This window comes from Loa loa (genome assembly GCF_000183805.2).
Source record: "Loa loa unplaced genomic scaffold supercont3.132, whole genome shotgun sequence".
Lineage (NCBI taxonomy): Eukaryota > Metazoa > Nematoda > Chromadorea > Rhabditida > Onchocercidae > Loa > Loa loa.
In genome coordinates, this window is record NW_018108312.1 from 118784 (window position 1) to 133926 (window position 15143).

General features: G+C 32.1%; 3 protein-coding genes across 3 annotated transcripts; 1 reads left to right on the forward strand and 2 right to left on the reverse strand.

The window, feature by feature from the left end:
- The first annotated feature begins 2541 nt into the window (after positions 1 to 2541).
- Positions 2542 to 4946, forward strand: LOAG_01940 (ubiquitin-conjugating enzyme E2 7). The gene is made up of 5 exons (XM_003137478.2): positions 2542 to 2658; positions 3124 to 3223; positions 3495 to 3592; positions 4085 to 4263; positions 4611 to 4946. The coding sequence occupies exons 1-5, from the start codon at positions 2613 to 2615 to the stop codon at positions 4689 to 4691; spliced, it is 504 nt and encodes a 167-aa protein (XP_003137526.1). The 5' UTR covers positions 2542 to 2612; the 3' UTR covers positions 4692 to 4946.
- A 352-nt stretch (positions 4947 to 5298) lies between these two features.
- LOAG_01941 (hypothetical protein) lies at positions 5299 to 8151 on the reverse strand (the record flags this gene model as incomplete). Its single annotated transcript, XM_020445899.1, has 5 exons — positions 5299 to 5595; positions 5902 to 6001; positions 6340 to 6503; positions 7182 to 7256; positions 8040 to 8151. The coding sequence occupies 5 exons, from the start codon at positions 8149 to 8151 to the stop codon at positions 5357 to 5359; spliced, it is 690 nt and encodes a 229-aa protein (XP_020303696.1). The 3' UTR covers positions 5299 to 5356.
- A 2930-nt stretch (positions 8152 to 11081) lies between these two features.
- Positions 11082 to 14426, reverse strand: LOAG_01942 (hypothetical protein; the record flags this gene model as incomplete). Its single annotated transcript, XM_003137480.2, has 9 exons — positions 11082 to 11409; positions 11670 to 11773; positions 12048 to 12173; positions 12688 to 12849; positions 12989 to 13147; positions 13338 to 13433; positions 13557 to 13730; positions 13993 to 14166; positions 14325 to 14426. The coding sequence occupies 9 exons, from the start codon at positions 14424 to 14426 to the stop codon at positions 11082 to 11084; spliced, it is 1425 nt and encodes a 474-aa protein (XP_003137528.2).
- Between the last annotated feature and the right edge of the window lie 717 nt (positions 14427 to 15143).

Sequence of the window (15143 nt, forward strand, 5' to 3'; positions counted from 1 at the left end):
ATATATCGGGACGGTCTCTCGTTGTCACAGATGTTCGCTATACTTGGAAATTGTTTCCAAAAAACTTAGTCGGGAAAAGGAGCAGATATTGACATTAGGCGATTAAATCATTAACAGTTCGTGAATCCATAACTTGCTCACATTCAGGATGGAGTCAGAACTACCCCCAAAGTAGAATTCTACTTTATTGAGACATGCTTCCACATATGGTAGCATATATCATAAAATGGAAATCTATTTTTGTGGTATGGAGCTGAACTTCATAATAGATTTTTTAGATTGCAACTCATCACTGGAATTATACAGTCTCTCCGGATGATGTCTTGCGTAAGTGGTGTCTTCTCGTAGATATCATTTAACACTTGCGACTCTGTCCTAAATATTAGCAGGTGACGGAACCGCGTATTGTTCCTGATTTAATTGGCCAATGTCAGTATCTATTCCTCTTCCCGATCTAGTCCCTCGGAAGTCAATTCTGAGTATGTGAATATCTGACGACGAAAGATCGTTCTAATCTCTCCAATAAATTATGATGAAAAAGTTGAAAAAGAAGTTTCAATTCAGCAGGAGTGTTCTTTTTTGTCACCATTATTTATTATTGGTCATTTCTCTGTCAGCTTCGGAATACATTAGTTACTTCGGGGCAATTGAAAGCTCAAGCAAGGCGATACCCGCCCCATCAGATGATTAAATGAAAACTAGATTCATCGCACAGTTGCTTCAATATTTCCCCTTGTTTACATTATTTCTCTTTATTCTTATTTTTTATTTATGTAAAATTTATGCTTGCGATTTCATGTAAAAGAAGAATTTCCAACTTTTCCCTTACCATATTCTATTACAATCTTCATCAGGTCAAATCTCGAGATTTAGCATCTCCATGGAAAATTTTGGTTCCTTTAATGACTTTCCTCTATTCTTCCGACGAAGTTGAAGTAATGATTTCACTTCTTAAAACTAACAAGAACTTCAGCTTAGTTTTTTAAATTAAACTCAAACTCGAGCGAGCATGCTATGCATAGAGATTTTGCATAAAGTTTTGACATATTGTCGTGATGATTGTTCGTCGTATACATAACGTCCCACTTAATTTCCTAGTGAAACAATTCATCTCATAGACACTCACTAATCAGACTAACAGTATATATACCACTGGTTTAGCAGACTGTATTCCGTTTTACCTCTCAATCATCAGTTTTGAAACATGCTAACAGTGTTTCTGATTCACGGAATATCGTATTGAATAGACGAATGTTTCTTTTGGTTCTTCCACATTTGAATATTGCATCAATCTAAATCTGACATCGATTTGTAGATAATAAATGTTGTTCAATGATCTGACCTTCATTAATAATGACAGACCTGTTAAAACGATAGTTATCTATACATATAATCGAGATTAGATCAATTCTCAATTCTCAACTTAACGATATGTTAATGCAAGCCGAGCAAAAAACCTCTCATCTAAGTTGATCTTTTTCTGATCGATATACTGCACCTGTATCTGAAACTGAATTGAATGAAACGCAAAAATGTTCCTATCTAGTGTTGCCCGTGTTTATCAACATAGTGATATCATTTATCAGTATCGCTATTATTGATCAATATCTGAGGTATTGGAAGATCTCAAGTATGCATTCATGATCTCTGAGAGAGTGGAAGAGAGCTACGAGGGATATAGATCAAAGGAACCAGAAAATATCCAGCAAACGAATAATAACATACAGAAATTGTCTTCTACAATGCGGTTTACTGATATCCATAGACCGCGCAATTGCGCAATACGCTACACTGACATTCGTTTTCGACCATGCACTGTGTCATGTTGATAGAAGTTTGAACCGTGAAACTTATAAGTGTGAAAGGGACATGTTAGGGAGGGAGGCTTTAGAAGATGATGGTAATGTTTCTGAGGACATATTTGTTTATTGATTGGAATCTTTATTCTTGCTTGTTTGAAAATGTTAATTTAAAAAAAAGAATGAATGGATTGGAATTCATGTTTTTATAGCATTTAATTCAGTTTACTGCAGTTGCACGACGTGCTTACTTTTAAAGTTCTGAGATTGAAAGTGGTCGTTTAACTGTGAATTCTGTTTCTTTTTAATCTATTCTATTTTTACCAAAGGAATGCTAATCAAGAAAGGAAAAAGTAAAAATAATAGAATAGGGAAGTGTTTCATTGCTGGTCTAGGACTTGTCATAGAAATTTCTGATCCAAATAATATGTACCATAAGTTCTGCTTGAAACATCAATACCAGTGTTAAGTTTTACAAGTGACTAATTATTAACTGGTCATCCATTTTGGTAATAAGCAGAACGTTTGTGCAAAAATACGGCCATGCTTTAAAAGGAGAACGAATAAGTTGTAAAGAGGTGTCATTCGATTCCCAGGATTATTTAATTATTAATTACTCACTTGTTAGTGTCTGCGGTAGCAATCTCGACATTGTACCATCTTCCACGTATGACACTTTGTTTTTATTCAGTGTATTCATCAATTTTTTGTTAACTGTGACATGTCAGAATTAGTATTTGTATTTTCGGTAACCGAGGAAAGGGTTGGTTATTGTCTGTTTTGGCGGTGTAGTGGGTTTATTTCCGGAGGAGCATGGGTGAATTACAGTCGGCACTTCTTCTCAGAAAACAACTTGCAGGTAAAAATCCTCTTGAACATTCAATTATTTTCATTTGCTACTTATTTGTTATGGTTCAAATTCACCTAAGCGTTTATTTCTGATATCCACTACGGATTGTTAGCCTTCGTGTTGGTAGTTGCACATACGTAATCTTCACTATAGGAAAGTCACAACGATTGACTGGGAGTAGGATTAGGTACCACAGATCGTCGTCTGAGTCACTTTTAGAATGAATATTTCGACAAGATATCTAATGTTATTTTCTGTTCAATTAGGCAGTAGGTAGAGGTGCTTGTGGAAGAAAGGAGAAGTGATAGGGAGAATGGAATATTAACGAAAATTAATTTTAGTGTCATATCCTTTGAAAAATAAATGTGCACAGCGTCTCCGGAAGAGCTCCGAATGATACAGGAACACATATTAGGGCTTTCTAGAGCTTACAAAATACGTAATTATGTGAAAATGTAATTAATCTTATTGCAGAACTGAAACGAGTTCCTGTTGATGGATTTTCAGCAGGTCTTCAAGGTGATGACATTTACAAATGGGAAGTACTTGTTATTGGGCCGCCTGATACTCTTTAGTTAGTTTGCTTAGTTTGTTCAGTTTTTTATGTTAGCATGTTAGCTATACCAAAGCTTCACCTTCAAGTTACTGAATTGTGAATGTAGGATAGTGAATGTGCAGTCAAATTGTTAGACAAGTTCATCGGAAACTTTTCGTAGTTGATGTCTTTCATCCATTATGAAATGTGGTCACATCATGAAATTCATGCAACGGTTTGATATATATTATAAAGCAAAGTTCTTTTTGGTGAAAACAAAAACACAGGTTGGAAATACTGATTGTTTCAGCGAAGGAGGATTTTTCAAGGCGCTTCTGGAATTTCCCAAAGAATACCCGCTGTTGCCGCCAAAGATGAAGTTCATTTCGGAAATCTGGCATCCGAACAGTATGTGTATTTTTTCACCAAAAATAAATTATATTCAAGTAAGAGAAGGATAGTTAAGTTGTGCTAAAAGCAAATCATTATCAGAAATTCCCTCCCTCTATTAGATTCTCTCCGACAGAATTTGTTTGGTCACTTCAATTATGTAGTGGTAGTTGGTTGAAGCAGGATAGAAAATATCCTGGGGGCTTCAACTTAATGACGAAAGAGTTCTCCATGATTATCCGGCTAGGATAAAACGATTCAAGTCGCAGAATGTTTAGTCAGCGATCGAAGTAAAAGACCTTAAATGGCTGTTATCGTGAACCACGGGGTTAGTGCTTTTAAAGGGTTAGTGCTCGATTGATGCTGGTATGTTTTGCTCCATCAACAGGAGACACACACTTTACTTTTCGTGGTATGCTGAAATAATTCTGTTGTGTTTCGTCATTCTTTAATATTCTGGTTTCTAATTTATGCACTGGAAAATTTTCTTTTCATTATTTTTTAATTTAGTTGACAAGGAGGGTAATGTATGTATATCGATACTGCATGAACCGGGCGATGACCGATGGGGTTACGAGAAGCCAGAAGAGAGGTGGTTACCTGTGCATACCGTAGAAACAATTCTTCTTTCTGTTATATCGATGCTTGCAGATCCAAATCACGACTCGCCTGCAAATGTTGATGCCGCGGTAAGGTTTTTTGATTTTTGGTATAATTGATAGGGATTATAAATTCGAACCGTAGAGATTTACCAGTATGGAAATATCCAAGTTTTTTATTACAGTTTGAGAGTGACAACAACAGATCAATACTGAAGCATGGTTTGACATGTATTTCATAACCTTCATACCTAGAAACGTAGAAGACACACTGCGGCATAGTGACATGTGATGGTATAATTTGGTGATTGATATTGTGAGCCTATTTCGAATATTCCATTCATGGTCCAGCTGCAGATGTGTTTCTTCTGAGCTTTAAGTTTGATAAAATTCATTTTTTTTACTTGCATAAACTAAAAATTTGCGTTTCCTTCTAGAAGATGCAACGTGAAAATTTTCCTGAGTTCAAGAAACGTGTAGCAGCCTGTGTTCGAAAGAGTCAAGAAGAGGGTTGTTGATTATGGGTAGTGGATTACTGTCCACTCTTTTTACCCTCTCTGACGATAATTGTTAGAGCTGTGAGTTATAATTTTCGTTATAAAAATTTGTTTTTCTTCTCATCATTTCAGTTCACGTTACATCATTTTACAGGTCTTAATAAAGATGTGCAAGATGTGATCCGTTCTTATTATCGATGATGACATGTTACGTTTATTGCTTTGTTTCCTTTTTTTGTGCGGTTTTTCGTTTATTTTGAAATATAAATGTGCTTGAAAGGTTGGTGTTTTTAACATCTGAACAAGTAGCTGAATGTAGTAATGCAGTTGTGTGAGTTTGAGTCATATCAGGGGACACTCATATGAGGGTGTAGTGATGAGTGAAAATCAGTTACCATACGCAGTATTTAGCTGGACATTTTCTATTACCATTAACCATGCACAAAGAATATGCATGAGTTCTAAAGTATGTTGAGCCTTACAGAACTCAACAAAAAGCTACTTCTGATAAGGCAGTTTTCAATCTCTGTCGAGGTTCTTGATTCCTTCTCTTTTCAGGTATTTAATTAAATTTAAAATATAAACTGGTGATAGGTTCATCTTAATCTCAAAATGCAGTAGGAAGTTTCCTTTCCAACTTTTTACACAACTGCAGTACATCTTTTACATTTTGTGACACAGTGTAGTCAGGTCGATTCATTAATGTCTAGAAGAGTTCGAATAAGATCTGCTGGATGTGTGGGTGGCGTGAACTCGTCAACCACTGAGATATGCTCACAATAGAGCAATATGAATTCTGCATAATTGACGATACGCTCGTCTCGATTTGACAAATGCGGATAAAAGATGGAGCAATGACGTGATAACCAATATCGATAAATACTATCCAGACTAGAAGCAAAACTTAACTCTCCATTCTTCCGACCTGGAATATAGTTTACAATAAAATAAGAAAGTTTGTAGCATGACCAAAGTTCTCCTATCAGTGTAGCACTTATTGTAATTTGTCTAAAACATACATACTCATTCTATTTCATTAGCAAATCAACTAATAGTCTTGGTTGAATGGAAAAAGAATTGAATTTCAGGAATACTAATTTTGTTGGAAATTCAACTTAATTGTAATTTGGGAGAAATCATTAGCTATATAAGTAAGATTGTCAAGGAGTTACAAAAGAAAAGTATTGGGCTAAAATTGAAAAACCACCATAGACCCTGAAAAGAACGGTACCCAGTCTGCAAAGAGCGTAACAGATTGTTAACCGTATCTCTTCACTGTCTAAATTACTGATATAGTCATCTCGTCTTGCTGATTGTATCACTTCATTTAACTGAAGAAAAATTTTCCTTATCATTTATGCAAATGGGAATCAATCTTTTTAATGCATCATAATAAAATATTCATTTTGAGAAGAAATGGGAATAAACTTGGATGAATTCAAAATTCTTACTAATTTCATAATTAGACAATTAGGGTTCAAAAAATAAACCTGCTTATGTTGATCTTCTGTGACATTTTGGTGAAAGAAAGAAAAAAAAGTTTTTTTTGAAAACGATAACTTCCCGTTATTCAATACATTGTATATCCGGAAAGAAACAATCCGATTTTCCTGATTTGTTAAGCTGTTCATGGCATTTACACGTAATGATTGAGAACTTTTTCCTTGACCTTTAAATCACGAAGAGGTGGTAGTTCTACAGTAATAGTACAATGAAATATGAAGAATGCTGGCCAGTAACGAGACAGAATTACAAATCTATCCGCCGGAGAGACAAAACTCATCAAAACCGTATCGAGTGGACGTCGAATTGCTTCGGCCAATATTTGTTCTTCTAAATTTTAACATATGGTCATTTTAATTTAAATTTAACAGTTTGCCATAGTTTTAACAACAAAATCCGGATCATCTACTGTCCATTCCAGTATATTCATATTTCAGGATGGTGTTATGGAGTTAACCGGAAAAAAGTATATTGGGACTAGGTTATTGCGCTATTCGAACTATCCAACGATTCAGTGAGTGATGTTCAGTGCATGTTGCTCATGTATTTGCATGCTGAATACTTTAATCCATGAGGACGATACTAATTACGCCAATAATCAACTGTTTTGTTTAGTTTACGGTAGCATAAATGATTTTGTCAAGAAGACATTAGCCCAGTTTCTTTTTTTTTTTTTTGTATGAAGTTGTTCTGGATGTTGAAAATTTATATTTTGTTAAACAATTTAAAGTATTAGAACTGTGAAAGATAGAACCTATTACTACTTCTTCAGGACCATATCCATGAATATGTTAATTAAGGCAATAAATATCGGATAGATTTATTATGGGTATGGAAAATTTACTTCCCGCATACAACAAATATCTCAATAATGGGAAAAATTTAAGGAATCATTTAGTATGAATTTTCTATTATTAATTATTTCGTATACTCTTTTATTCAAAAGAAAAATTAATACTGTTAGATTAATCGATCAATTCTGATATTCAAATTCTTCATGGAACTTACTTTTCCCAATAAATGAATACTCCTTCAACAATTTTAATCGTTTATCTCCACGTGGACCACGTTCTTTCTGTACGGCTACAATTATTCTTTGTTATAATTTAATGAAGTAAATTATGTTATATTATTGCATAATCTTAAAATACTCCCCAGAATAAAGGAGAAATATTAAATGGTATGATAATTCTTTAGATATTGTCGTTATTAAAAAGAGTTGGTCGGATGACGTTGATAAATTGAAATTCGATCAAATTTCAATACAACCGGAATCAGATTAATTTACAGTTATTATTAGAATTCGATGATAGTGCATACAAATATATTGTTACTATTAATAGATTCCGGTTATTGATTCTATGAAACTACTTAGTATTTTCAGTTACGTAACCTCATGTAATCATAAATGACGTTAACCTCACGTAATTTTGCTAATCCTATGTGAAATAACTGTACGTAGTGTAATCACGGAGTTATACAGGAGGTGAGCTTTTCCAGAAGGTTTCTTTAATCTTTTCAATCTCCACACGGATGACATTGAGTTACTAGAAATCGGATTCAGGAATTTCATCCCAGTAGACTTTGATGGTTAGTAGTAGTAAAATGCAAAGGAACATATTCCCGAAAGTTCCAGGTAGGTCAAAAAGACACTAATGATGAAGTGATCCGAATTATTAACATTTCCTATGAAATTGTTCTGGATGTTGAAAATTCTATGCTATCTGTAAACGGATTAATGAATAGCAATGGGATTTGAAAAGTCAAAGAAATGACATCTTTCTTTTTAGAAGTGAAATTCAAAAAAAAAAAAACTGGACAATGATTTCTTAATTTGTCAACAGTTGTCCAATATTTCATACCTACCATTCCGGTTCATTTGCATTTGAAAGCATTTGCGCAATCGGCATGAAGGACACCAATTCCGGCGTGTTTTATCAACCGGACAGTTATTATTACCAGCTGGAATTTCATACATACAATAACTTACAAAAATTTACACAACAACAAAATATTATATCATCATGTAGCAAGTATTGCAGAAAGTAATATGAGATATTTTATACTTAAAGATAGAAAATATCGATTGATTTTTAAAATTTTAAAGTATTTAATGTTCAAAAGTAGATGTTATCAATCAATATTCATAATCTTTTTGTTATATTTCATGCAATACTTCCTGGAATAGCGAAATGTTTCACGATAACATTTGCCGGAATCATACGAAATAACTATGTGATTAACACAGGTGTGTCATATCACGACACTTTGTGACAATCTGTATGGTAAAGTGGAATGACAATGTAGTAAGTATTATGAAGACAAAGAGTCACTGATAAATATGTGATAAGAAATAATTCCCTTTCATTACTATCACATTTATCACAAACAAGCAATTATGTGATAAAAACTTACAAACACAAGTGTAGCTAATGTTGCGTCTAATGCTGTAAAAAAAAAAAAAAAAATGATATTCTGAAAAAGGTATTCATAAATTAGCTTGTAAATTCATAAGCATATTATCATCAGGTATGGAAATATACTTTTTTCAATAAAACTTTTATAAAGTGAAATTGTATTTTCGGGTAGCGTAAGTAAGTAAGATTTCATTGTATATTAATGAATTAGAATTAACCAGGCTTAATTGATTGATGAACTGATCGAAATGATTTGATAGCATGATATTTTGAATAATTTCCATGAGGCCAATTTAGCGTATCGTTATAATGAGTGGACGAATGAATTTGATAATAGTGGTGGTCATTGGTCGAAAATTTTACTACCAAACAAATTTTAATTGTAAAAATTTTAATTCTCACTAATAACCGAAAAAAAACATACCTTCGTTTGAAAAAGCAACTACATCCATCACATGTCCACAGACCATAATGTCGGCCAGAACTTTTGTCACCACATATTTGACAAATAATTTGTAAAAATTCATTATGCCCTATAAAAAAAGGATGGAGAAAAGGATCTTGTTTTCATTCTAAATTTTTGATTTCAATTCTAAATTTTTGATTTGATTAAATTTTAAAAATTTATCCATAAAAGATCTTTATTATTGATAGCATTTACAAAAAATTTCTCTTTGAAATAAAACAATGTTGTGAAATGTGTGTGTAATGATAGATAAAATAAAAATTGATAACAAAAAAAAAAATATTAACTCATTCTTCTTCAAGTTTGTATTTACTTTATCGTTCAAAAAAACGATTTACTCTGAAATATTCGGCAAATTAATCTCCTTTAATGTAAAATAAAGAAAAAGTGTAATTTGATGCGACAGATATCAAATGGTATGACAAAATTCGATAATCGAAAAACAGAAACATATCAGTGAAAAATGGGAATAATAATTTTATTCCAAATCAAATTATAAAGTTTATCAAAAATCTACAATTCTTAGTATGTAACTCATCTTTTTGCACGTTTCAGGAATATTCTGAATATTTTATACAGTATCATTCTTAATCTAATAAGACTTTTACTTCTCTAGGGAAAAAATTTGCAATAATATTGCAAAGATATGAAAATTATTTAAAAAGTTATCAAGCAAACATTGGTTTTTATCATTATGAAACCAGTAATGTCTTCCAATTTTAATTGATTTCAAGAATTTCGATAATTCGATTAGACGACGAATTTCGACAATTCGATTAATATTAATAACAAATCTATTTAACCACGCAATAATTTCAAAGTGTTTTTTTTCTCCAAAAATCACAATTTCGTAATTTTTCCAAAATAAATTCATTTTAAAATCAATACGTTTACATGCTATTCGTCAATCAAAAGAAAAAGAAAAAAAAATGAAAACACTTATCAGTTATTACAAATGAAGTATAGATAAATGATAATTGTAGAATTTGGTTGTTTAAACAAACTAGTTACTCTTTTTTGAATTATTGGTCAACTCAGAATTTACTCCTGGATATCAGAGCAATCTAGACTTTCCTCTTCTATCTAGTTATATTGCTAATGGAAGAAATAAGTTCAATTTTAATTTTATTTACTCATTCCATACGAAACATTTATTCATTACCCTTCTCATTTTTAGTATTTTCCCTCTTATTATCAATTTAATCATTAGGATTATTTTAGTATTACTCCAATGATTTGGCTATTTATAGATCTGATCCTCTATTGATAAAAAGAGGTAATAACACATATCATATTATTTTACTTAATATCTATCTTTTAGCTTTTATTTTATGAAACGTTTAGTTTCAGGAATGATAGTAATACCTTATACTTATTGCACTAAAATGTAATCATAAGAATTATAAGGCCAATGAGAATGTCAAATGACAAGATTCAAGATAAGGTAAATTGAAAAGGCATTTGCTTATTGAAACTAAGAATTGAAATAGCCTACTTTCTGTTGATTTTCCCATGCCTTTCTATTTGTTTGTTCACTTTTGCCATACAAAGAATATCCAATTAAAAGTTGAATATGACGGTATAAATTGTATCACCTCTCCTCTATCCTCCTTTTTCAATTAAATAACGGAAAAGAAAAATCACACCCTGGTATCACTTCTACATTCTATATAGCAATAATTTTGTAAAAATCTAACTTGAAGTAAAAAAAAATTAGTAACATTTATATTTGCAAACTTGAATCTGAAATTATTGTTTAATTCTATCCTGTCTTCTTTTTTTTTCTTCCCGAATATACATCATCAATGAAGTGTCACCCTTATCACATATCTGTACATCATTTGCTATTATTGCTCTTTACAATCCTTCACAAAAAAAAAAAAAAAAAAACGAATGTTAATTTACATATGAATACACATGCATGCATAAGAATGATATAACAATAATATGCAATTTTGAGCATTCCTTTGTCTCTACGCTTCTTTTCATTTTTGTTTTCCGGATTTCAAATTCGTTTCACTCGTTTTACTGGTTGCTGTTAATCTTATATTCACTAGAATTCTGTTTGTCGCCTTTAGATTCCGGTTTATCTTCTTCAGATTTTGGTTTATCTTTTATAGATTCCGGTTTATCGCTTTTAGATTTCTGTCGTTTCTCTTCTTCAGATGTTGGTTTGTCTGGTTTAGATTCCGGTTTATCTCTTTTGGACTTATGTTTACTTGGCTTAGATTTCCTACTTCTCTTCGATTTCTTCTCTTCCAATACTCTTTTATTCATTAGATTCTTGTGTAGATTTTCAAGGACACTCGGAATTTCGATCTTTTTATCTTTGCTTTGGACAGCTGCTACCATTCTAAAAGCATCTAATAAATTTGCCAGTTTTTTTTCCTCAAAGACTAGCGCTATAAAATCTATCTAGCTGTTATACCACAAATCCATCTAACCCGATATTATCATATCAAAGACATGACATGATCACATCATATCGATCGATCCAAAAATTTTAAAGGAGATAAAGGGGTAAATATTATCAGAATATGGTAAGAGAATCCAACTAAAAGCATCAAGTTATGTGAAAAGTAGGTAGGAATATACATCTCGCAGTTTTTTCACCTGGGTATGTCCTCATTGATAAATTGATCCAAATTATGCATCATTTCCTCGTCCACTTTGTTCCACCCTTTGATATATGATAAATGGGCCTTTTCCAGAAAGAGCTACAAAATAACGCATCATGCAGATCAAGAATATTGCATGCGGAAGCGCAAACATGTCACGAGACATTGCTGCAAGATAAGCACTTCCAGCGTTTATTGATATATGACTTGTTGTGCTTTCATTGGATATAACATCGTATTTTTATGGAAAAAAAAAAGATAAAATATTGCAATAACAGCAAAGATAGAGAGTTTTTTCCGCTTTATTTTCCTATATTTTACCAGAAATTTTTACGGATGAAAAAGGGAAAGTTAAAATACTGGTAGAATATACCAGTACCAGTATGTCGGGTAAATCGCTTTCTGCAACACGTAAACGATACTTGAAATCACCCAATATTTGAAGCAAATTACGTTGTGTTACAACACGCTTCAGTTCACCACTTGACTTACACCACATCTGAAGAAAATAAAAAAGGTTATAAGTTGAGTAACATTTCTCATTAGAACTATCTCATCCGATATCTCCCGGCAATACATCGATTATCCGCTACACTGCCATAAAAAGATGCTGATATTTTGCGATTTGGCTAAACTATTTAGTTTAGTTTACCTGATTAAACTAGACTATTTGACTGATTAGACTATCTGTAATCAAAAAAAAAAAAAATGCTTTAATTGATCGAAATTTGCATAAAGTAAAACTCAAAACTTGTTCCTACAACCATAAGGTACCATATAACATCATTAAGATGTCAATAAATATTCCTGAGACATATCAAAATTCTTCCAAATTGATATTTTGGTAGAATCACAGTCAAAGGAATGAGTTGGCTTAATGGTTAGAGAGTATATAAACGAACGATCGTACACGACATCCACTCATGTCAACTATGAAAAGATATATTGCGCCGCACAAAATGATCGATGTATACGGTGGCAAAGAAATTTGATGTTGTATAAAGTATGCATACCTTCTTCAGAAGATATTCCATAATAAGCGCATGAATTTTTAATTTCTTGGCACGTTTGATTATATCGTTTAGCTTACGTACATTACAACTCGATGGTAATAATTTTAATTCATCGAAGAAATCAATATATTCTTGAGTGAAAATTTGATGCACTTCGGAACTCTAGATGTAAACTTATTTGAACCATAGAATGCTTGAAAAGTAAATTTCAGGATATGAGGGATTAAATTCCACATTGAATTCGTTGCCAAATTTTCTCTTAGATTTAAATGTCAATCGAAAAAACAACAAGAATACGAACAATTGAGTCTTTAGAATCGGCGGTACAAAAAGAACCGATGAAAACTTTAGGAACTTCTGGTGATTCAAGGATTCGACTTAAACTCCACATCAATGCACCTCTAACTCGAATAAGCTCTGCTGCTCCCACTTGGTCTGCTTTATTGAGCACTATTTTAATCTGAACATTGCATTTCATTTTTTCTCAAATTATAAAGATTGAAAGAGAAGGAAAAAAAACTGGCAACTGCAAGAGAATCGATATTTTGCATTGCTAAACATTGAAATACAACAGTAGAACAACATGTTTAAAAAATGTAGATAAAGAAAATTAAGTTATTAAAACTAAAGAAGCGACACTTACGACATACTTTTTCTTCGTTACCTTTGAGACATTGTATCACTTGCTTGTATTCATCACTGATATCCAATTTTGAAGTATCAAAGAGAAGGACGATCATATCAACCTGTATATTGATTCCAATCTTATTAAAATCAGAAATTTCATATCAATAAAGAAAATGCATGCAATCATAATATATCGTTGGAAAAATTCAAATGAAATGATCTCAAATTCGATCACATTGCACCTTTCCAGCAATGTAATTTACAACAGATGCAAAATCATAGCCTCGAGAAGAACGCTGCTTTTGACCCGACAATATTCCGGGTGTATCCATGAAAGTAATGTGTTCTAATAATTTGACCGGAAGTGTTGCACCACGCATTCGTGTCAGGAATGCCGAACCGAACATATTTAATGACTGCAATGCAATCATGTCACAATTTTTGTTTTTCACTGTCTCATTTCTGCATGTATCAAAATGATTTATAAAAATTTTAGAGAAAAATATTTTCGTGAAAAGTGACACCTTTAAATGACAATTTTAGGTGAATACGACCGCACCAGTTACCTAAATACGGTCTACAATATAAATGGTAAAACCGTTCCGTTTACTCCATAGAGACAATTAGAAGATTTGTTGGACAAATCGCCTAGAAACAGTTCAACCAAAGAGATGAAACCTGAAATGGCAATGTGTTATCAGATGCAAGTGATGTTCCCATAACAGTAGTTGCATTGGCGGAATGATAGATAACTGTGAAACAATCCGTCGTCGGTTCCGGTCCAATCATGCTACCTGGATATTCCACTCCGTTCAAGAGAAATTTGATCATCGATGTTTTACCAACCGAATACTTGAACAAATTGTATACATTCATTTTTATCACGATTAGCAAAACTAAACATATGTTGGCTTGTCACTTATCACTTGCCAAATAAATCATTTTAATTTATTTAATAATTGATGAATTGATAGTTAAAAGTTGTGAGCCAAATGAAACGGAAAACTAACCTGTCCAAGGAATAGAACCATTGGTTTAGCCTCAAATTCAGCACGATACAGTGCTGGGGTATAAAACTGATCATAGATATGTCGTTTTTCCATCGGTAACATCTTTAATTTTTGCTTTTACAAAATTAGAAATATGAAATTATTGAAGGAAAAAAAAACTTTTCCTTTCCTATTGCCACATTAAATGATGTGCTAAGAAATGAAAATTTCTATTTTATCCTCTAATTTTAATTGGTAATTTTTCATTCTATCATTAAAGAGTACTTCCTCATAGGTGAAACATTTAACTAACAAAACATTCTTTCTTTGTATTTTCTGGAGGAAAAAAAAATCAAAGAATTTAATAAAGGTATTTACCTTTTGTTCATAGTTCAAGTAAAGTACTTCGGCAATGTTATCCCTGGTTGGCAATGGTAATGGTGCCTAAAAAGTAACATTAATAGTATATTTCAATATAAAACTAAAATTCAATACGTTAAGTGACTAAATGAAGAGTTTTCATTTGTCAATTAATTGTTAAAGTGCAAGAACTTATCAGTAAAGTGATTTCATTGCGTTCATTTACTTTTCAAATTTCAAATTTTCAATTTTAGAATCAATTAGACAATTCTATGGTTGTAAAATGGAGGAAAAAGAAAAAGAAACTGTTATTAAATTCATCCAAAAGGAAAATCCACTAAACTGACCAATGGAATTGCTTTTTTTCGAAATAATCTCTATTTTTTTTTTAACAACCAATGATTTTAAACAAAACCGCTTAATAACTTTGAAATGAACAAAATAGTTAATTCAAGAAAACTTCAAAATGTATTTATAAAT

What these genes read in the sequence shown, in the direction of transcription:
- LOAG_01940 (XM_003137478.2), top strand. Translation starts at nt 2,613, where the DNA reads ATGGGTGAATTACAGTCGGCACTTCTTCTCAGAAAACAACTTGCAG. An exon ending in GGAAATCTGGCATCCGAACA is followed by an intron (nt 3,593 to 4,084) that starts GTATGTGTATTT and finishes TTTTTAATTTAG; the next exon opens with TTGACAAGGAGGGTAATGTA. An exon ending in CTGCAAATGTTGATGCCGCG is followed by an intron (nt 4,264 to 4,610) that starts GTAAGGTTTTTT and finishes GTTTCCTTCTAG; the next exon opens with AAGATGCAACGTGAAAATTT.